Here is a 23,313-nt window from a genome sequence, read left to right on the forward strand (position 1 = left end):
GAAAGGACAACCTTACACTATGAAGTTTGTACATGCTTTCAAAACATTGCTCAATCGCTGATGTTGAAAGGAGCCTGTGGAGATCAGCTAGTCCAGCCTCCTGCCCAGAGCACAGTCAACCTGGAGCTGTGTCTAGGTGGGTTTTTAATATCTCCAAGGTTGGAGACTACAACCTCTCTGGGCAACCTGTGCCAAGGCTCAACCACACTCCCAGTGAAGAACTTCACTATGTTTAAATGCTATTTGTTGTATTTCAGTTTGTGCCTGTTGTCTCTCATCCTGACTCTGGACCTTACTAAGAATTCTGTCTCAATTTGTTGACCCCCCAGGTCCTTTTCTGCAAAGCTGCTTTCCAGCAGCTGGGTGTCCCCCAGCCTGTGCTGGTGAATGTTCATCCCCAGGGGCAGGACTTTGCGTTTCCCTTGCTGAACTTAATGGCTTTCCTCTTAGCTCATTTCTGTAGCCTGTCAAGGTTCCCCTGCGTGGCAGCACACCAATGAGGTCTATCAACCACTCCTCTGAGTTTTTGTCATCTGCAAACTTGCTGGTGGTGCATTCTGTCCTGTCATCCAGGCCACTATCATCACACGAAACAGTACTGTATGTAGTCCCTTGGGTATACCGCTCGTGACTGGCCTCTGGTTGGACTTCATGCCACTGATCACAAACCTCTGGGCTGGGTTTTTCAGCCCGTTTTCAATCCATCTTACTGTCCGTTTGTCTAATCTGTACAACATCACAGTGATGGAAGCCTAGAGAAAGTCAATATAAACAGAATCCACTTCTTTCCCTTTATCTACTAAGCATTTCATTGCAGAAGGCAGCCAGGTTGGTCAGGCATGGTTTCTCCTTTGTAAAACTACACCGACTACTCACAGTTGTCTTCTTGTCTTGCTAATGTTCGGAAGTGGCCTCCAGGATAACTTCCCTCATCGCTTTCCTGGAAATGTAGGTGAGGTTGCCCAGCCTGTAGCTCCTGAATCCTCTTTCATGACGTTCTTTATTATAGGAGCCATGTTTGCTTTCTTCCAGTCTTCAGGAACCTTGCCTGATCACTGTGATCTTTCAAGGATCATCAGTGGCCTTTAACGTCACCAACAAGTTCCCTCAGCATTCATGGATGCATCCCATCAGGTCCTGTGAACTTACATACATCCAGTTTGTTTAAATGTTCCATAACCTGATCCTCCTTCACCGAGGGTAAATCCTTATTGCTCCTGGCTTCACTGTTCCATCTTGGGAGCCTACAATTCCTGGTGGCTCGGTGCTGTGACCACTGCCCTGGGGAGCCTGTCCCAGTGCCCGAGCACCCTCTGGGTGCAGACCCTTTCCCTAACCCCCAGCCTGACCCTCCCCTGTCCCAGCTCCATGCCGTTCCCTCGGGTCCCACCTGGGAGCACCCCAGCATTTCCCTGAGATGCCATTCGCTGGGTGTACCTCAGCTTTCTTCATGCTCTTTGTCACCAGGGCCCCTGTCCCATTCAGCAACAGACCTACGTTTGCTCCGGTCTCCCTTTTGCTGTTGTATCTACAGAAGCTCTTGTTGGCCTTCATGTGCCTTGTCAGATTCATCTCCAGGTGGGGTTTGGCTTTCCTAGCCCCACTCCTGCACGTTTGGGCAGTGTCTTCATATTCCTCCTGGGTGACCTGATCCCATCTCTTGTACCCTTTTTTTTTTTGTTTTTAATGTTTGGGTTCTGTCAGGAGCTCCTTGTTTTTCCGTGTAGACTTCCTGTCACCATTACTTGACTTTTCAAGTGAGAATGGTCCATTCTCAAACTTGGAGGTGTTGATCCTTGAAAGTCAACCATCCCTCTTGGGCTGCTCCAAGCCAACCTTGAATCCAGAATTCATGTAAGTACCATAAGTGGGGCTGATCACTACCAGTTTGGGGACATGAACTGGGACACTGCATGATGCTGGACTGCACCACTGAGCTTTGCCAGTTCATTTTGAGCTAGCTCAAGTGTTGCTAATACCAGTCTGTATCATGCCATTTGCACTTAAATTGTTGTTCTTAAAGCGATTTTGAAATTTTTATGTGATTGGGATCTTTGTACGGGGACTTTTATGCGGGAGAGAGTACAGGACAGGATGTATCCTATTACCTGTGGTGTTGAAGCTGGCTGTGAGAAAAATTACGGAGGAGGAAAAAAGGGAGTATCACCCAAAACTAAGGCTGGAAAATCTCCCTCAAAATCCACTTCTGAGCTTTCACGATATGGGAATTGACCTGTTTGTCCTTCCAACCAAATTTTGAGCATTGATTTATCAGCAAAGTAGGAATGTTCAATAAAATATTTGCTGCTTAAACCAATTTTTTAAATAACATGCACTATAGGTGTCCAAATCTTTTGTCTTAAGTGGAATCAGTCAAGAGGCTTTAGACTGATCTTATTTTTCACCCTTATTAATACAGTGGGAGGATGCTTTAGTGGTTTTGGAGCTATTATATAGTTGTAAACATGCTATCATCCTGCTTCCTGCTATTGTAAATGTCTGGATTGAGATAAAATAATTTGTTTTAAAGGAAGTTTCTTAAATAACACATTTTTTCCTTCTTCTGCACTTGGCTTCATTTGCAGTTCAGTATAGGTGCAGTGCATAAAAAATGAAAAATGTAATTGTTACTTTCCAAAAGTTATTTAATCCATTCTTGGTGGTGGATGCCAATCATGAACAACGTCAACTAAAACTTCGTGTAGATGTAGGTTAGACATTTATGTATAAATTACATTTATGTAGCTACATGTTGGTATAGGTCTAAGCAAGCTGGAAAATCCACTGGGAAAACTTCAGCTACAGACAATCGGGATGTTGAAATCCTGTGCTTGTATAAAGGTCAAATGTATGTCAGGAAATGGTTATTCATTCAATCTTTGAGATTTGTACTGAAGAACTTCAAAGCACATTTCCTACCTTTTCATGGCTGTGCCATTCCTATTTTCACAGATTTGTAGGGGTTGGAAGGGACCTCAGGAGATCATCGGGTCCAACCCCCAATTTTTTCCATAAATTCAACATGGAACTTATTTTATTTATGTATATATATGTATATATATATATATATATATATTTAGCAAGCCTTTCACTGTCTCTACCTTGTTTTCCAAATAAAACTCAGTAAGAAACTTTGTGACCTCTATTTCTCTCCACCACCTCCACTCCATCCCGGACACCAGCCGGGAAGGAGTGGAGGTGGTGGGGAGAAATAGATTGGTTCTTATCGACTGAAGGTTTCCATGAACGTGCCTGTGTCCCTAATAGCTTTTGAGTCTGCTGTCCAGTGGAGGGAAATTTATTTCTATCAGCAGTGTGAAAATAAGCGTTGGAGAAGAAGAGAGAAACTAATGCTGAATGAAGGAAAGCTCCCGGCAGGTGCTCACATCTTATTAGATGCCAGGCAGTTTGTATGAGAAGAAGACCGAAAACACCCTGAGAACAGAAAAAGATTGTGATGGAACTTCTGTCCTCTTGGAAAAAAATAACTCTTTGAACTGCCTGGGCTTTCTTCTCTCTCTCTCCTTTTTTTTTTTTTTAATTGAAAAAGGGGATGATAAACAAACATAGCTTGTGCTATACTGAAGGAAACTACATTTCAAGCCCGATGGATTCCAGGAAAGTGATAGGGTAAAAATGACCTTTTTGAACAAAAATCTTTGCAAACATTGTGAACTAGTGAATCCTAGTGCTGGGACGCGGCTTGTCACCAAAGGAGCAGAATCAGAGCAGTGCCACTCGTCCGCCACCGTGGTTATTTTGTGCAGGGGGCTGTGTTGGTCTCCATGTGCCTCAGCCCGTGCAAGGTGTTGGTCCCCAGCTGATGTGCGTGATTTGGGCTTGCCAAGCGTGGTAAAAGCTCCCAGTCCTTCCTCATCCTCTGCTTGAAGTCTTGCAGCGGGAAGAGCCAAGGGGCAGGGTTTGGCACGAAGACAGCTCCGAAGGTGTGAACGACGGGAAACGCCAGAGGTTGGTTACCTGGCGGCAGGAGAAGCTGCAGCAAGAAGCACAGATGTGCTGCGCTTGCAGAGACAAAGCAAGGGCAGGATTCATTCCTCTGCAGATGTTTTCCAGCTGAATCAGTCCCATGGGAGCCAAGGGAGGCTTTAGGGAAGTGCCTACCTGAGAGCCGTGCTCTCTGGAAGATGAGCGTCTGCTTTTGTTGCCGTGAGTTGGGTGGGAGGACGCAAGCCTCCCTCCCGTGGCTGTGTTAGCAGACGCTTGTGGTTAGAAATACCAGCAGAGCTGTGCTTTCACTGGCATTGTTTGCTCAGGTCGTAGGAGGGTGTTTTGCTGTTAGAGGGAAAAAACTCTGAAGAGTCTGTAGAGCTGTTGTCACGCTAAGAGCATTGCTGGAGTGCAAAACGCCTTCACCGAGCTGGGGTGTTTGACTGCCAAGCCTTAATAAAGAATTTAATCACCTTGGGCTCACTTTTCAGCAAACAGACGAGGTCACAGGTAGACTTAATTCAGAGAAACACCTACAGCTGCTGACTATGGGCTCTGGTCACTCGTTTTCCATTGGTCTGCAGGTTGCTGGTTCAAGTCGACTCCTGAGTACTACTTCTAGTGGAGCATATTCCCCTTCTCGTGGTCTCAGGAAGAAGAGAAGTGAGGAAACATCCTTGCTGCTGGGACCATCCCTGGCAGGACAGGGTGTTGCCCGTGCTGGAGCACTCTTTCTCATGCAGAGAGGAAGCAGAAGCTGGGACTGAGCAGGACGGGAAGGGAGGGATCGGGTTGGGGTCATTCACACGGCTCCGTAGGCGCAAACAACAATAGGGTTGGGGCTTGTTTGCTTGTTGGCCTTTATTTCTGTTTAAATATCAGTACCAATCAAGACAAACTGTGCCCCAGAGGGATCGCAGGAAGCCCTACAGACCCCCAGGACAGGACGTGCCTGGGGTTAGCAGTGCTTTACCTGTGTGGGGGCACACAGGACTGTACCCATGTGGCAAAACATTGTGTGAGGTAGGTATGCACACAAAGGTGCCTTTTACATCTACGTCCTGAAATCTTCCAGAAGCAAGGAAAGCTGTATCAGGAACAATTAGTTTTTCTGCTGTAATTGCACTTGCACCAGGGCTTCTTTTGATAAATTGCACCACTCAGGGATTTTTCTTTTTGTCAATGCTCACACAAATCTGTAAAATGGAGGTGACTCGGGCAGCTGTTTTCACTCAGGACATGCAACGTGTTGGGTCCTAATATAATTATAAATGATTTTATATAAACAGATAAATGAAGTTATCTGAGTAAAAAAGAGGGGAAAAGTCAATCTCAGGTCAAAATGCTTAACCAGCACAAAACTTTTATGTCATAACTAATGTCAAAGGGAGGGAGCTTAGAAGTACCCATGCGAGGCTTGGCTTGTGGGTTTGCATCTAGGTGTGATGCCCGTGCAGACATCTCTCCGTCTAGCACCAATAAACCTCTCCTTTCTGATCTCTGGAGCCTTCATGGTCAGTACATGTGAGAAGAGCGTGTGCATGCTCTTTGCCTGAAATACCCCGCTAACAATGGGCTTAACTGCTCTGTTGGTATAGATTTCCTGCCATGGGCTCATCACAGTAACCAGACTCCAGCACTCTACGTACTGCACTCGTAGATGTGTACAACTGTGGAGTGAAAATATTATTAGTAACGTGTATGGGGAGAGGCTTTGAACTGTTAGAGAAGCCAACGGCTAAGAAATACTTCTCCATTTTGAGAGAAATGGATTGAAGTTTGCTTGTGGTCCCTATGGATTTTACATCACTGTAGAAATATTAACTTTCAGAAACAGTTTCTATCCTTTGTATTTTGAACTGAGTCTTTATATAGGATACAATGATATTGGGGCCGGTCTAGGTACAGTACCAACAAGCATATTCTGAGTCTCAAAGACACTAATTTCTCCCCATAACCCTGCCAGTGTATCCTGGGATAAGAGCTTAACCTACACACAGCATCATTGGTACTGTGAGAGGGTATTTCAAACAGATCACCAAAAGTGGGTACAAATCAGACAGTTTTGCACCATTTCAGACTTCAAAGGAAGAGATGATGCCAAGTTACCAGTGAAAGTCATGCTGGGGAGCTGAAAAGGCCTGGCTAGGGCTGTTTCAAAGCATGGCCTTTGCCTCCCTGAGGCACTCCTGAAATGGGACTGTCATTTAAGTGTGTCTGTTGCTTCGGGCTGTTCCATGAAAGTGCTTCTCAAGGCCTGTTTCTTAAGGTATACCTGCTCCTTGCCTGTGCCAGCACTTGTGCTGGGGCTTTGGGAGGGATTGGTGGGCTCCTGGTGATGCTGGTGGCACGGGCTGGTGGCTGCTGCATGCTGCAAGGGATGTTCCTGCACAGAAAAGGTTTGCTGGAGAAAATTATACCTCTGCTGCCTGGCCAGGTTTTGTGTTCTCACAAAACTCCCTGTGGTTTCTTAGGGAAAAGAATAGAATATTTATCAACAGGTAATACAAAAGAAATCATTCAGCTCTAGCTTGCCCTTGTTTTTTGCCCTCTATGGTTCTTTAAAGGCATTTTAATAACCTCTGAGTTTTAGAGCCTATGAGCTTTATTCCAGCAAAAATTCAGTCAATATGTAGTATTTGGACTAATATCCAGAAGCTCACAGTTCAGTGGCTGCAGAAAATACATTTCTTTCAGGTACCTGCAGAAGAAGTGGTTTTATTAGGGCTGTACCTTAGGTGGTAGAGGTCTTGGCTAATGTGGAAATAAGCACCTAGACTTGGTAGACCATGAGGTGCACTAAAATAGTTTCCTCATCACAAATATTTCACTGTTATGGCAACTAAAAACACAGCAAACTTCTACCTGATCTGAGCAGTAAGAATCAAAGTAAAAAGGCTTGGCTTCATTTGTAATGAAAGAATGATTTCTATTTCCACTGGCAATTACTCTGAAGCTATAGCAACACTTTTAAGTGAAAGAATTAAGATAATGAAATTACTTGAGATTGTTTAGCAGCTGGAAACAATGAATCAGGACTGCCTGACTGGGCAGGGTTTCACAGACTGCCATTTGTGTATGGCCTACACTTCAAAAGAAGTTGTGCCAAGATGTTTAGAACAAATATATTGTCAGGTTTGATGAGAAGAGATCATTAATACCTAATTTGACTTTGCAGTGTTTCATTATTTTTTTTTTCCCACTAAGAGCTACTTTTCTTCTTACCTTTGCCATTTTATCCCCAAAGCCAAAAGGCTCCATTTAAAAGGAAACGTTTTACAATACGGGATTAAAATTCAAATGTCTAGCAAGGAAGAAAAGGCAGCAATTTGCATACAGCTTTACATATGCATGCGCCTTTCTTATTGCATACACGTCAGATCTTCCTCATGCAGTTTAGGTGTAGTTGCTGTATCTGAGGCTCTGGGATGGTTTAAAGGCCACTGCAGCTCGATTCGTCTGCTGCCTCTGGTTCTCAGTAAGCTGCAACACGAAGCACTGGGATTATTTTTTGGTGGTACCTGCTTACGAAGGGGAGCCCTGAGCACCTCGCTTGATGAAAAGCTGCATAAAATTTGACTCGAGAAGAGACTTGGCGCGCTAACAATTTCAGAAAATCAATATTTACGCCAGCACCGGTTGTCAGCCCTTTAATAGGATGTGCCGTTCCCTAAGCAGTAACAGCCAGGGAGTGATGAGAGCAGCTCAAATTCTTTGCCTATCATTCGGGTGATCTGGGGCCTGGCTCTGAAAGCACGCTAAGGCAGCTGCAAGGGCAGCTACCCAGGAGGGCGTGCTTCCTCCTTGCTGACAGCTGGGAGGGTCTCCACTGGCTGCCACCGAGTTTTCCGGGATGCTTTGCTCTTGTCTTGAATTACTCCATGCTCTGGAAGTCGCTGATGAGGAGAGGGCCATGGGCTGCTCTCTGCTTTAGGGTTTCTGCTCCTTTTTCCAAGCTGGTGGGTCTGCCTGATTGTCCGTGGTTCAGCTGTAGATCACGCGCAGAGCTAGACTCTGAACCTTCCACGCCATCTGGCATCGCCGAGAAGTAAAATATTAAATATATTAATATTAAATACGAGAAGTATTTTAAACGTGCTTAGAAGCAGGGTAAAGTTTCTGTTACGGCTTGCAAGAATTACAGCAAGGAATGTCTAAATCCTACAGTCTGCAACTCAAACACTTCACCTGGAGTTTACATACGTGGATTTACCTCAGAAATCCCATTTGTTCTGCATTCACTTTACTGGAATTGGTTTAATTCTAATTATGAACCAGAAAAATGGCTTCTTCTCCGGTTTTTAAATGAAAAATTAATGAAAAAAAAAAAAAAAAAGCAAATGAAGTGTGTGAATCTTAAACAGTTGTAAAAATAAACAAGTAAAAAAAGTCTTGAATATTATTAGCTTAACATCCACAGAGTCACAGAATGGCTGAGGTTGGAAGGGACCTCTGAAGATGACCCAGTCCAACCCCCCTGACGAGCAGGATCACCTAGAGCACATTGCGCAGGATGGCATCCAGGTGGGTTTTGAATATCTCCAGAGAAGGAGACCCCACAGCTTCTCCGGTCAACCTGTCCCAGTGCTCTGTCACCCTCACAGTAAAGAAATGTCCTCTCATATTGAGCTGGAACCTCCTGTGCTTCAGTTTGTGCCCGGTGCCTCTCATCCTGTCACTGGGCACAACTGAAAAGAGACTGGCTCCATCCTTGGCACCCTCCCCTCAGGTATTTATACACGTTGATGAGGTCTCCCCTCAGTCTGATGTAAACATGCACAGCTCTCTCAGCCTGTCCTTGTAGGACAGGTGCTCCAGTCCCCTCATCATCATAGCAGCCCTCCTCTGACTTGCTCCAGTAGCTCCATGTCCCTGCTATACCGGGGAGCCCAGAACTGGACACAGCACTCCAGGTGTGCCCTCACCAGGGCTGAGCAGACGGGCAGGATCACCTCCCTTGCCCTGCTGGCAGCACTCTTCCCAATGCACCCCAGGACACCATTGGCCTTCTTGGCCACCAAGGCACACTGCTGGCTCATGGTCAGCCTGCTGCCCACCAGGACCCCCAGGTCTCTCTCAGCAGAGCTGCCCTCCAGCAGGTCACCCCCAGCCTGCATTGGTGCCTGGGGTTGTTCCTCCCCAGGTGCAGGACACTTGTTGAACCTCATGAGGTTCCTCACAACCCCCAAAAAAATCCCACAGGCTGGATAAACTTCCCTTATTAAATATAAGCATAGAGAACTCCCTTTATTAGATGTAAGTGTAGGGTGCGGTGTGACAAACAGGACCGTGGAGGGGAGTTGGGGGAACATCAGCTTTCGAGGTGGCCATGGAGGACTTCAATTCCTGTCCCCTATACTCACACCGTTGTATATAGGTGTATATATGTGTATGTGTATATATGTGTATATATGTGTGTATATGTGTATATGTGTATATATGTATATATGTGTATACATGTGTATGTATGTGTATATAAGTATACGTGTATATGTGTATATATGTGTATGTAAGTGTATATACGTGTATACATGTGTATATATGTATATATATGTGTATATATGTATACGTGTATACACGTGTATATACATATGTATACATGTGTCTATACGTATAAGTGTATATATGTGTATATATATGTATTTATGTGTATATACGGGTATATACGTGTATACGTGTCTATACGTATATGTGTATATATGGGTATATATGGGTATATATGTGTATTTATATGTATATATGGGTATATATGGATATGTATGGGTATATATGGGTATATACGTGTATATATGTGTATTTATGTGTATATATGGGTATATACATGTATATATGGGCATATATGGGTATATACGTGTATACGTGTCTATACAGATACGTGTATATATGGGTATATATGTATATTTATGTGTATATATGGGTATATATGGGTATATACGTGTCTATACGTATCCGTGTATATATGTGTATATATGACGGGGGGGGGGGCGGTTGCCCCACTGAGGGGTTGCGGGGGGGTGGAGCGAGACACCCCGCCCGTTACCACAGGTCTCCAGTGGCGCGAAGCCGAGCCCGCCTCCCATTGGCCAGCGCCGAGCCACGGCGCGCCGCGATTGGCCGGGCGGCGGGCGGCTTCTCCTTCCGGGTTCCGCGCCTACGGTTTTCGAGCCCCGGTGCGGGAGCGGCGCGGGGCAGCGACCGACCGGCGCGGGCGTGACGTCACGAGCGGCTGGCGGTGACGCAGTTTTCCCGCGGTTCGGGCGGCGGGAGAGGAGCGCGGCCGGGCGCGCCATGCCGCCCAAGCCCCCCCGCAGGCCGGGCGCCGCCCGCAGCCAGCGCTGCAGCCCCGACGGCGGCTCCGGCAGCGCCCCGCCGCCCCGCAGCCCCCGGTAAGCGCTGGGTGACGGCCCCGGCTCGGGCTGGGAGCCCCCCGTTAGCCCGGCGGGGCGCAGCTGAGGCTCTGCGCTCTTCTTTTCGCCAGGCTCGGCGTCGGGGAAGCCGGCTTCGTGGCGCTCTGCGATGCCCTGAAGGTGCCGGGCAGCGTCAGGGAGAAGGCGTGGAAGACGTACGAGGGCTTGGCCGCCGCGGAGGGAGCTCCGGTGAGTGCGTGGGGCCGGGCAGCCCCGTTCCCACCGACCCTGAGTCACGGCAGGAGTCCCCGACCCGCGGGCAGCCCCCTCTGCGGGGTATTTCGGGCGTCCCAAAGGCAGTTTTGGACGGGCTGTCCCCACCTGTTCCCTTGTGTGCTTTGCCTGCTGTGCCCCTCTTCAGGAGGAGCTGAAAGGGGCTGCAGAAAAACGCGAGGTTTGCTGTCAAACTCTTTATTTTTTCCCTTTCTGTGCTTGTGATCGGTATGTGCTTGTGGCTGTGGTGTTCCTATTCAACATTAGTCATTGGCTGTGCAAATAGCTTAAAACACTTCTCTCCCCCCCTCCCCCCCTTTCCCCCTTCCCTAATTATTGCTGACTCAGAGCATGGCTATGACACAATTAAATCCCAATCAAAAACTTGTGATACTGACCGGACTTAGATCTAAAATGCCCAGCTTGGTTATTATCCCCCCCTGTCTGGGCTCTAGCATCTGTGTGTGTTTGTTGTGGCCACCGCTTGTTTTCCTGCAGCGGGAGCCGCGCTGCCGATACCTCGCTGCCTGCGGTTTCGGAGCGGCTCTCGGTGCAGTTGTGAGTTTGTTGCTGCAGAGCAGAAGCGGTGTGGGGGAAAGGCCGTGCGTGGCTCTTGCTGTATCAGGTATGTTTTCTGGTTGCGGAGGTCCCCAGGGAGCGCTTACTTCAAAGCGAAGTCAGGCTTCTCGGTATGAACCGAAACAGGAGTAGTCAGTGCTGTCAAGTGAAAAAAACCAAGGCAGGTTTCAGTATAATTCTGCGAATTTCACTTTCAAGTGAAATTGTCATTTCACTGATTATCTAGAATTAGCTGGATAAGATAAAGAGCTTTGGAAACCCTCCCTTTCAGCATCAGAGGGTGTGTCCAGAGCAGGGCTACGGAGCTGGTGAAGGGCCTGGAGCATAGGTCCTGTGAGGAGCGGCTGAGGGAGCTGGGGGTGTTTGGTCTGGGGAAGAGGAGGCTCAGGGGAGACCTCATTGCTCTCTGCAGCTGCCTGAAGGGAAGGGGTGGGGAGCTGGGGGTCGACCTCTGCTCACAGGTAACCAGTGATAGGACCAGAGGGAATGGCCTCAAGTTGTGCCAGGGGAGGTTCAGGCTGGCAATGAGGAGACATTTCTGCTCAGAAAGAGCAGTCAGGCACTGGGACGGGTTGCCCAGGGAGGTGGTGGAGTCACCGTCCCTGGGGGTGTTCAAGGAGAGGCTGGACGTGGTGCTTGGGGACGTGGTTTAGTGGTAACACTGGTGGTAGGGGGATGGTTGGACCAGATGATCTTGGAGGGCTTTTCCAACCCTAATAGTTCTATGATTCTGTGACTCCGTTTCTCTGTTCAGAACAGGTGCAGTTCCGGGTGTTTTCCCCAAAGTTCCTGACATATCAGCAAGGTGTTGAAACAAGGAAACTGGCAGGTGCTGGAGTCGCTGCTTCTAGCTGAAGCAGCAGGCTTCATCTGGGACTGAAATCAAGCAAATTAACAGCCTGGTTAATTGTTGCTTCTCTTTTCAAGCCAAGCTGTTATCATGGGGAGTGAGGCTTTGCAGTGTGACTTTCTGCTCTGGGTTGTGAGTGCTTGGGAGGAGGCAGTATTTAAGTGCTCTCCTTTTTCCCCAGTGGTAAGGGGCTCAGTGTTAGAAGCTGTCCCAGTGTTTGTCCCACAAGCATCAGCTGTGCATGTTTTAATTGGTACTAGCCTTTCAACCATGAAGAGGAGCAGAAGAAGCTGCTTATCGAGCTGCTTTCTGTTCTCAAGCAAAAAGGGAAATAGCAGGACACGAATTGAGACAAATGCCTTCTGGAGGGCTTCTCTTTCACCTTGTAGCTGGTTTGATTTGAGGCAGGTCAAATCATCAGACTGCTGATGGAAACAGCGCTAGCATCTCATGATCCTGACTCTTAACCTGTTACACAGCATAAAACATCACTTTCACTGGCACATCAGCTTTTTTTGTAATTGTTGATCTCAGAGTTTTGCCCTCCTCTGAGGGTAGGGAGGGGACCTGCAGTGCTAGTGAGGAGGCTGTGTGGCCCAGACACAAAATGCTGCCTGAAGGACAGAGATTCAGGGCCCACACGTGGGCTCTGACCTGGTCTGAACACCTGATATATCCTTAATGAATGTTTAGTAAATTCACGTAAAAATTATCTATTATTAACTGCCCCTTCTGGGTTGCTTAGGGTACACATAACCATGTGCAAAGAGACTCTGCAAACACGGCTTATTATTATTACTGTTACTATTTTGGCAAGCACACCAAAGATAGCTAGGATGTAAGGACCTATGAGCCTGAGCATACCTGCACTTTGATAAGACACTTAAGGTGTTTTTGCTGCACAGGCTGGCATCAGCTGGGAGGAAAAAGGCTGGAATGTGCTGTGCCCTGAAATAACTCCCCCGTGCCATCATCCACCAGCACCACCAGAACTGACTGCTTTTTCTTTTTTTTCCCCTTTAGGATATTAGACCTTTCTGTATTGTTTTTTTTTTTTTTTTCCTTTTGAATCTGAGCTACTAACGATCCTATTTCTGTCTGTAACTTTACCTGTTTTATCTGGTGTTGTCCACGCTGTAGCTTTTCGTACAGCTCTCGGCTTCCCTGTTTCCTCGTTGGTTTGACTCAAGGTTATGCAGCTGGACCTTGAATCCTTGAAACAGCTGAACCCTGCTGGGGGGTGTGTAGGAGGGGAAAGCGCAGCCATGGCTCTCCTGTAACCTGTCTTTCTGGAAAATGAGACCAGCGTGTAGTTTGACATGCTAAATCTGCAGAGAGAAACTGTTCAAAACATTGCAGATGTGATGAGTCTTTCCTAAGTGGAGAACGTTAAGGATTTTGTCTGACAACCATAGTTAAATTGCACTCTTCTATGGTAAAATTGTAACTTGAGACCTCTGAGACAAAATCTGTAACACACCGACAGTGCTGCATCTCTGGAACCTGTATGGTATGAAAGAAGTTACCTGATGCATGACCAGAAAGATGTTTTTGCTTTAAATTCTGTTTGCATCTGCTGAACTCCAGTGCAAGTTGACTGCAAACATGGTAGTGCACATATAAATAAGGCTTTGGCATTAATGTCACACAAAGCCTTTTGTTCGTTCTGTCATTGATCTGTTTACCAAACCAAGTTACTTAGGTAAATTAGATGTTTGTTTTAGAGTTGTCTTCACGATCTTCGTTTCAAAACTCCTACACATTAGCAGTTGTTGACTTAGCAAATTGGCTTCCTGTACAGGGACCCTTCTACTCCAGTTGTGTGTAACTCACCTGCAATCTGTGTTACGAATCAGTAGTGCCTGTAAACTCTAGATGGAGTGAATAGATTTAGTGGAACTACTGACATACTTTGAGCAGTATGTGTTTTTTGGTGTGAGAAAGCCTAGGAGAGGTCCTGAGAGCCATGTTTTTACTACTAGGAGAAGGTTTGGGGCATTTGTTACGTTCTGCTACTGTTCGGGCAGAGAACAACCTGTGAATCTGAAGTAGGTTATCAGGAAAAACAAAGTGAATTATTGCTTAACGTATTGGAAAGAATCAATATGAGGAACAGATGGGCATCTTGACTAAATTGGAACCAAACTTCGGCAAAGAAAATCGGTGGTTTAGGAAACTGATAGAAATTGGAGTCTGCAAAGGACCTTGAGAAATAGGGTCTGGTGTGTTTCAGCTGCCCAGCTTGCTGCAGTTTGTGATGCCTGGGTAAAAGCTTTGTGTTTTGTTTGCTGTTTATGGAACTGCTTCAGAAACCTGGCCCTCTCATCATCTTTTCTTGTTTCTGGTTCTATACTTGTATATTTAAGCTTTTCTGTCTGTCTAGAGTAAGCTTATCTGGTCGTATGTTCCAAACCTGTAAAGTTTCATGTATATATTAAATATTTTTGGTTTTAGTTTCTCATGAAAAAGAAAACATTACCGTTGGTAAACCTCTTATTCCCCATCTTGAAAGACACAGAGAGGTTTCTTACTTAAAGGAAAAGCATGAAATGTACAAGCTAATAAAGTATTTTCTGGCTGGAGCTTTTGTCTCTTAGAGAACTGCAGCAAAACTGAATCTGAATCTGCTGCTTCAGCTGGATGAGCAGAGTCACAGATCTTGTAAAAACCTTTATTCTTAAAATAAGACACAGAAAACTGCTGAGAAGTCCCATAACAAACATAAATCAACATGGCCTCTAGCTGGTGATACTCAGCATCTTAACAGGAGATCCAGTACATGAGCGTGTTTTGCTCTTGCACTTGAAATGCATAATTAGGTGGCATATAATTATTTTTTTTACTTGCCTTTTGCTCATTTGGGAGAAAGACTGATGTTGCCCCCAGTCTGGCTATGTGCAAGAGAAATTTAGTGGGAAGTTCTCAGTTCAGAAGAACAATTTTTGTCAGGTCAATGATTTCCACAGAGTATTACTTCTAGATGATGTATTTAATTTAACCTGTTAAAAATGAATAGTCATTGTCCAATCAAGACAGTTTTCAATGGAAAAATAAAAACCATTACTGCTGAAAAAGACGATTTGTCTTTACACAGAACTTCTTATATGTAGATAGGGGATGCTTAACACATTTGCAGGTTTATTTCCTATAAACTTGTTCCTACAGGTCTTAAATCCGTTAAGTTTCTTATTGTGAATACTTCTTGATCTTTTTACCTGCCATCTTCTACCTGTAATCATAAGCATACCTGAGAGTCTTTCTCATACCATCTAGGTAGTTTTGTATATTAAAATGTGGTGCCTGAGATCTTGGTTCCGTGTGTTCTGTTAATAAAACAAGGCTTTAGTGTGACATCCCATTTAATTAAAGTACCTGTCTCTATTTGTACATGTCTCATCTATGTTTCTCCTGACCTTCTTTTATGCAAGTCTCTATTCCTGGGCCAGTGCCGTAGGCAACCATGAAAACTGTTATCAGTGTTGGCAGAATAATAAACATCTCTAACTGTGCAGACTGGAACTGAGGCTTCCTGTTGCCATCTCCTCCTCTCATCTGTTGCAGCAGCACTGGAGACCATCAGAGAAAGCAGAGAGGCAGTGATCCCATTGCACAGTAATTCAGCTTGAGCATTTTAAGCCAATCTTCCAGGTTGCTTTCGCTAGATTTAGGCAAACTGATGATTTGCTAAAAAATAGATTAAATAACAGTAACTGCAGAATAAGAAATATTGAAAGACTTTTTGTAAAGCTTTAGATTTTTTTTTGCTACAGAAAACTAGATTGATTTAATGCAACTGACTTATATTCCCTGAATATTACAGCATTGATTTCCCCAGAATACTTAAAAGCAAACAATTCCTATATGAACTGTTGGCTGCTAAATAATCTTCGAGTTGGTGATTAATAGGTTTAGATTTATGGTGAGTTGAAATGAGGTTACTAGAAGTTACCTTACTTGAACCGACTGGCACTCGAGAGCAAACATTGAGTCATTGTCCTGCCCGTTCTCTGTAGCCGTGCTGTATCAACAAAGAGCTTAAGTCAGACTGGTCAATAAGAAAACCCTCAGAAATGAATTTCTGGTTGTGAATTTGTCTTTTGTATGTTCCTATGCCTTCAAGTAAGTCTATCTGGGATGAATTGTCTGGCTTTAACTGTAAACAAACCATTTATCTGTGTCATGGGAATGGCTCCTCTAAAGGTATGCTAGTGGTAAAGTATTTGAACTGAGCGATGCTGCTGCAGTTTGCTCTGTGGTTTTATTTCGTTTGTATAGGAAATCACTTGAAAAACACTTGTATGCTCTGGGAGGGAAGGAATATGGAAAGGAGATCGCTCAGCAGTCGGGTGTAATGGGAAGACCTCCTCTTACCTCGTCTCCCCCTCTTCTGCTCCTGTGATGTGTATATGTAGCTTCTTGTAGTCTGGCTTCTTTTCCTTTTCTCCATCACTTGGATGATGTTAAAGAGGTTGACGTGCTCAGGTACTGCTCACCTTTCTTTGCTAGTAGAAAAACGCTCATAATCTATTAGTTTATTCTGCGTTCTGTGGAGTTTTTGTGCAACATCTTCTGTTTGGTTGAGGAGATGATGTCCAAAACAATCAAATGTCCCCAGTGGATATGGGGATAGTCCAGATAACTAGAATTCGACTCACTGTAGTAGTTTGAATCTAGTGGATTGAAACGCTGCCGTCTTGTTTAATGGGAGAAATAAATGAGTTCTTCTCATCAAAGCAGTATGGTTTGGGGTGAGTTTAAAGATTGTTCTTGCACAACCAGACCTTGCTCTTACTAACTAAACCACTGCTGTAGCCTTCAAGCTTTCATCTTCCCTGCATAGAGCTAAGCCTTCTAAAAGAGCTAGGCTTGTTTGTGTAGGCAACAAATTAGGAAAAAGGGCACCGCTTCCTAACATTCAGTCTTCCTGACCTACAAGACATTGTATTTATAGAGCACTGCTATGGTCTGAGTTTGCAGGACATGAAGTGAGGAGGACTTCTTTATTAAACGAGATCAGCCTTGGTTGTGTTGTCCTCAGGAAGTGAATAGTCAACCTTCTTAGCAGCTAACTGGATAACTTTAGTATTCAAGTTTTTTTTTTTTTTTCCAGTGGGTTGCAGACACTAATGCAGGAGAAACCATCCCCATCCTTTAGGATGCTTTTTGGTTTTATGTTCTGTGGCTTGTACCTGTTAGCAAAGGAGTATTGAAGTTGTCTGAGACAAACAAAGCCTTTGTTATGTGCAAAATCCCCTCAAGGATCCCTGCAGCTCTTTTTGCCTTATCTCTGGTTGCTGGTGGTACTCGTTGATACCCAAAATGTCTAGGAGGTGAAGACTTCCAAGAAACAAGAAGATAATGGGTAGTTGATATTAATATGCATTCCTTTAAGTATCATCAAATGCATCTTGGTCTGTTAGGAACTTCTTCCAAAATAATTACCTGCTGTACAAGGTGTCACAACTCATAGAAAAGCTCAAATAGGAACGTAGGAAGAAAGTAACTTAAATAACTGACAATTAACACCTTGTTGAATGGGTCTGGTCAGTTAGCATTCAGATCTAAACTACCTTGAGCACTGCAGTTTTGGGCATCGCAGTATAAGAAGGACATAACTTTGTTAGAGAGTGTCTGAGGGAGGGCTACAAAAATGGTGAAGGGTCTAGAGGGCAAGGTGTATGAGGAGGGGCTGAGGTCCTGGGTTTTTCCAGCCCCGAGCAGAGCAGGCTGAGGGGAGGCCTCATGGCGGCCTGCAGCTCCCTCACGAGGGGAGGGGAGCGGAGGGGCAGGCGCTGAGCTCTGCTCTCTGGGGACAGCGACAGGACCCGAGGGAACGGCATGGAGCTGGGACAGGGGAGGGTCAGGCTGGCGGTTAGGGAAAGGGTCTGCACCCAGAGGGTGGGCGGGCACTGGGACAGGAGTTCCAGAAGTGTTTGGACAATGCTTTCAGATACATGGTCTGAGTTTAGGGTGGTCCTGTGTGGAGCCAGGAGTTGGACTTGATGTTTGTGGGTTCCTTCTAGCTTGGGATATTCTAAGACAATAATTCTTACCTAAACTATTCTACCAACAAATGAAAGTTTTCATGCTTTGGAGGAGGCCCCAGCCAGTCTTCACAAATGTGTAAGTGCTGGTCCCAGAAAAGTAGCCGTTGTAGAAGACTTGGTGGCAATGTTAGTGAAATTATTCCTGTGCTGTTTGTGGACATGACAAGGTGTTAGCGATAGTTCAAGTGATAAAGAAGAGGGCCGGAGGTGGTTTCCTCACTTCCAGACTGAGTTTTGTGAACTGGCTTGTGTTGGGACTGTTTGGGGTTAGCCCCCTTTTGGAAGAAACAACAGGGCAGCCATGTTAGAGCCTTGCTTGGGTTTTCCTCTGGGTGCCACATGGTGCTCTTGTCACCTCAGTGTGTGACTACTGAGTAAGAGAGAGGTCTGTTAAAAGTGGCTGAGGGGACAAGAGAGCTGCTTTGCAGTCTGCTGGAAGGAATTGGGGGTAGGTGCTACCTCCAGTGAAGATATGGAGGGACATCAAGGGTACAGAGGCTTTTGGGGTAGTTCTGGAAGACCATGTAGGATGGAGGGAGCCAGGTCTGGTGCGATCCTATCCTTGCTGCCTTTTTGAAAATATTTGTTGGATTGAATTGGTCCCAGTGGTTCCCAGAGGTCTGGGAGATGGGGAAGAAAAAAGTAAAATAAGGAAGGGAGTGGGCTAAAACTAAGCAGTGCAGAAGAGCATGAACTTCGTATTTCAATTCCCTCCTGGCTCTGCTTTAAGGTTAAAGGCGTTTGTTACTACGATGATTTGCTAGAGATGTGTTTGTGGTCCAGCTGTACTATTGAGACCTAGCTGTAGGATAAAGCTCCTGAGTATTTATTTCCCTGTCTCTGTAATTGTTTTGCTTCTCATGGCTGCCTGTCTAGGAAAGAACAAGTCCTTCTCTCCTTATTCCTTAACCTCCTGTGTCTTTTTATGGTAAAATGTAGTTTGTGTCCATAACAATGCAAGTACAACTGAATGATGAGGTATGGGTAGGGAAAGGGATGTTAGCTCCACTCAGGTAATCCTGAATAGGAAATAGTTCCTGTTTTCAAGTTGTAATTTTAATGTACGTTAAAAATAAAGTTTCTGCTTTATATAAACTTTCAGTGGAACCACAGCCTTTATTTTGAAGCTTAGCTGAATTACAGATACAGGTAAAATTCATTTTGTATTGTGCAGTAAGAATTGGAGTACTTGGTCTGTCATCTGCAATATAAAACTTTTACTGCTTTTCACTTACCAGATAACTGGCTATCATACACAAATGTCTGCTTGATGGTCTCTTGTTTTACTTTTTCTAGCCTACTGCGAAGAAATTTATGTTCTCTATATAGCACCCACTTGTATTACATAATACGCATAAAACCCATTCTCTCTTTTTCTGAAAGGCTTATGACAAAAAGAAAAAGGAAACGTGGGGAGTCTGTATCTTTATTGTAGCAATTGATCTGGATGAAGTGACGTTCACTTTCACAGAGCTTCTGAAAAGTATAAGCATAAGGTAAGTTTTTTGTGAAGTTAGATTTCAATCAGTAGGAATCTTTATATATCAGGCTTGTTGATTTAAAAATGAAGGTTACTTATGGCAGTTATTGTGTGTCTCGATAAACTAGGAGTCTTGCTATCTTATTTTAGTTAAGGGAACAAAGGCATTTGTTTGCTGCAACTGAGGTTGGCATATGATTGTATCACAATTTTGACTCTTGCCCTTGATAAATTGAAGTTTTAATTGATTTAACTTGGTATCAATCATGCTTGATATTTTCCTTTCTCTATATCAAAATTTTCTGTAAAAGACTTTCCATTAATGTTAGGCTCATGCTAAGTCAAAAGGTGGAAAAAGGTGTTCAAATCGTTTGCCAGTATGCTGCTGACTTTCAAATGCTTTAATGCCATTTTAAACTTTTAACCTTTCTACGTGCTTTTGACTGGAAAATGTTACCATTATATTTTTGCATTCACTAAGCTCATATTAGAGAAATAAGGATTGCAGTATATCTGTTCTTTAGGTAAATTTAAGTGGCAACAGCAGTAGGTGTACCCTTGTGTTAGGTCTATTGAAGGAGCAGGATTCCAGTGCTTTCTGCCTGATAACCCTGCGTGTGTGGGTGAGCAGAGCCTTCTGAGGTTCCCAGGCACTGCCTCATCCCCTGGCGTTTGTCAGCAGCTTAGTGCATTGTTGTGGTCTTGTCATGGCTGAAGCATCACCAAAAGTGTGTGGGAGATGGGCATTTGGTAAGATTTCCTACCAGTTATAATTGTATCCCATTCTTGTCTTTGTGATAGCCAAGGGAGTGAATATACAAGTTTTTTTTTCATATGATCTTACAGAACAGTGATCAGGTCCAATGTTTCAACTTAATCGGTTCAGTTTTGACTGACTTGAAACTACTCGGATGAAATCTAATCACATTTGTGCAGTGATGTTCAGTATGTTATACCCAAGTACAGAACGCATTCACCTGACTAACTTACACTGCAAACTTTTCCCTTTGGGCTTCAAAGAATAAGCTATTACTCAATTTGCTTTTAGCAATACTCAATTGCTCACTAGTTCTGAGCTTTTCAGCAGCTATAAGGTCAATCTGGCAGAGATTTCTACGTCATCGTGCCCTCTGGAGCCACACAAATATATTTGGAAATTTTTTTTTTTTCGTTAAATGGTAAAATAATTCCTAAATGAACTTCTGACTGTTGTTATAACAAAGCAAACAGAACTCTCAAAATACTATCTTTTGCTAAAGAATCAAAATGTTCGATAGCTTCTTCCACCTTAATTTTTTTGCCATTTCTTGGTTTAAAAATCATCAAACAAAACCCACACGTTCTTGATGGCCATCGTATTACATGGATGACTTTGGTCCCCTGTGCAATACTGTTTCCAAAGGGTAGGGCTGTCCTTGCTGCCAAATGCTTGCTGGAAGACCTGAAGTTCCATATAATTCAGTGTATTCATCTCCGTTTTAATTTCTAGGTCTTTCTTCAGGAAGAATGGAGCCATGGTGTTAAAGTTCTTAGAGTAGTAAGAAGATTTTTAAAGTAGAACATTAAGGTAGAACAGTCCAGATGTGTTGGGTATTTGTGGTTTTACTGGCAGAGTGAGAAAGAAAGATATATCTAGTTAGCAACTTTGGACTACCAAATATATCTGTACTAGCCAAGAAAATTCTTTCTATAGTAGAGCCTGTGTCAGTAGAGACCTGTGGTGCTTAATTGAAAAGTATTTCTAAATCTAGAAAGTGTCAGGGTGGTATATGGAGCTCCAGGTAAACCAATAGTCTTTCCCAAAGCAAGGTTTTCAGTCACTGCTAGTTTTAGTAAGAATATGTTGAAGTCTAGTGAAGCAAGGCAATGATTTTTAGTGTTTTTTCTTAAGAGCTATTTCAGAATAGTCCTTCTCAGAGTTATAATAATCTGTCATCTTTTTTCCAGCGTGTGCACATTTTTTCAGTTTCTCAAAGAAGTGGATGTTAACATGGATACTGTAAGCACTAAAGTTGATAGCACTGTATCAAGGCTGAAAAAGAAATATGATGTCTTACTTGCACTATATCACAAGTTTGAAAGGTAGTGTACGTTTTCCTTTTTGAAATAATAAATTCTTTACAGCAGTCAACATTTAGGTATTTGTATTTTTCAATTTGTGTATTAGAAGTGCTCGTTTAAACTCTGTGCAAATATTTACAGATTAGTTAAATGGAGCTGTTTACATGCATTGAATAAACATATTCTACTCCATAACTATTCCAGTGCTCTCTTGAACATTCCCATTGTTGCAGTATAAACAACAGTAAGAATAGCATGACAAATGATCGCTAGTCCCTTTGTTAAGACTTTTACAAATGTAAGGCAGATTGTTTTATGATCTAATAATTTTTATTTAATGGAGTTTCCATTTTCATACTGCCCTACCCCTGATTCCTGATCCAAGAGTTGCTTTCTGAGGAGCTCTGGAAAAAAAAAAAAAGCACAAATAAGATAGTTTCTGTGTCCCAGATCTGGAACTGAAAGTTGTTCCAGAGTCTCAGGGCATTGCAGAGACTGCTGTAACAGCAGTTCTCATCTGCGATCAAGATAAACCTTCCCAAGTGGTTTAGCTGACCATACACTCAAAATCAAGGAAAGCTCTCATCTTCATATGTGATAAAGTAGAATTTGGTTATGGCAGCATGCAGAGGGCTTCCTGTGTGTCACTTAAAACTCAGGAGATTCTCAAGTGGATGCTTTTCTTTTTTTTTTTTTTTGATCCAGTTGTTCCAAGTTGGTAAGTTGCCATTCCGCTTTAACCTGAAGACAGATCGTGAGATCAAGACACAAATGTGATTTAATTTTTTTTCTTTTCAAAGTCTGTTAACATTAGCTTGAGTAATGTATATATTGTAATATTTTTATGAGGTTTGTAGTTGCCTTAAGGCTATGAAGGTCTATGCAGGTTAATATTTTAAGCAAGTCTTTCCTGAGCTGTAAAAGCATCATTGCATATTTACACAGGCATGTTTTGTTTTTGTGTCCCTCCCCTAGTTCTTTCTTCACTTATTTTTTTTTCAAGACTCTGTCCGGCGTATCCCTGAGGGAAGGGATTAAGAGGCAAATTGTGCATGCGTATTAAAATATAGCCAAATTATATGTGCAGAATTTGAACTTAGATTTAAAAAGCTTTGTTTTTAAACATACCTTTTTTTCACTGTTTTTATGCTGCTATGGTTGAATTGCAGTAATGTTTTTTCAGCCAGAAGGATTTGCGTTTTTTTTTCCTGATTTTTGTATAAACTCAATTTTTCTTGATGATATACATCCAAAATAATTAAGAAGAAACATCAGGTATTACAAGTCTTGCAGTGACGCTGCAGAAAGAGTAAAGGTTGAAAAATATCTCTTATGGAGTGGTCTGTACAGCTGTGGCACTTACTTTGTTGTGTTTTACGAGCTACTGAGTAACAACATACATAAAAATACTGTTTTTCTAGAAGAAAATATTAAATTGTACTAAATTAAAATTGTTTGCTATTTAAACTTTGATGTAAGCACTTTAGCAGTTCTATTATTTCAGCTCTGGCAGGGCTTGAGTTGGTCTGGTAATATTCTTTCCAAGAGTCAGAATTATGACAATTTACAATAATGTTAAGAGAACTAGCATATTTTTTAATATAGTAAAGTCAAAGATATTGCACAGTTTCAGGGAGATGTTAAAAATGTTTATTTTTATTTTCTAGGACTTGTGGCCTTATTTATCTGGAACAACCCAGTAGTGAGTAAGTTTGGCTTTCCAAATTG

The 23,313-nt window shown here is 43.6% G+C and overlaps 1 protein-coding gene across 2 annotated transcripts in view; it reads left to right on the forward strand.

The window, feature by feature from the left end:
* Positions 1-10,185: 10,185 nt before the first annotated feature.
* The window catches only part of RB1 (RB transcriptional corepressor 1), an 80,940-nt gene continuing 67,812 nt past the window's right edge, over positions 10,186-23,313 (forward strand). The window contains exons 1-5 of one of the 2 annotated variants that reach the window (XM_032199423.1): positions 10,186-10,334; positions 10,427-10,544; positions 19,428-19,540; positions 21,472-21,606; positions 23,253-23,291. In XM_032199423.1, coding sequence (XP_032055314.1) covers positions 10,237-10,334; positions 10,427-10,544; positions 19,428-19,540; positions 21,472-21,606; positions 23,253-23,291 — 503 coding nt within the window. In that variant the 5' untranslated portion in view covers positions 10,186-10,236. Of the gene's footprint in view, positions 10,335-10,426; positions 10,545-16,181; positions 16,198-19,427; positions 19,541-21,471; positions 21,607-23,252; positions 23,292-23,313 lie in introns of those variants that run through there. The other variant, XM_032199414.1, reaches the window with a different exon arrangement.

Source organism: Aythya fuligula, chromosome 1, assembly GCF_009819795.1.
Source record: "Aythya fuligula isolate bAytFul2 chromosome 1, bAytFul2.pri, whole genome shotgun sequence".
Classification (NCBI taxonomy): Eukaryota; Metazoa; Chordata; class Aves; order Anseriformes; family Anatidae; genus Aythya; species Aythya fuligula.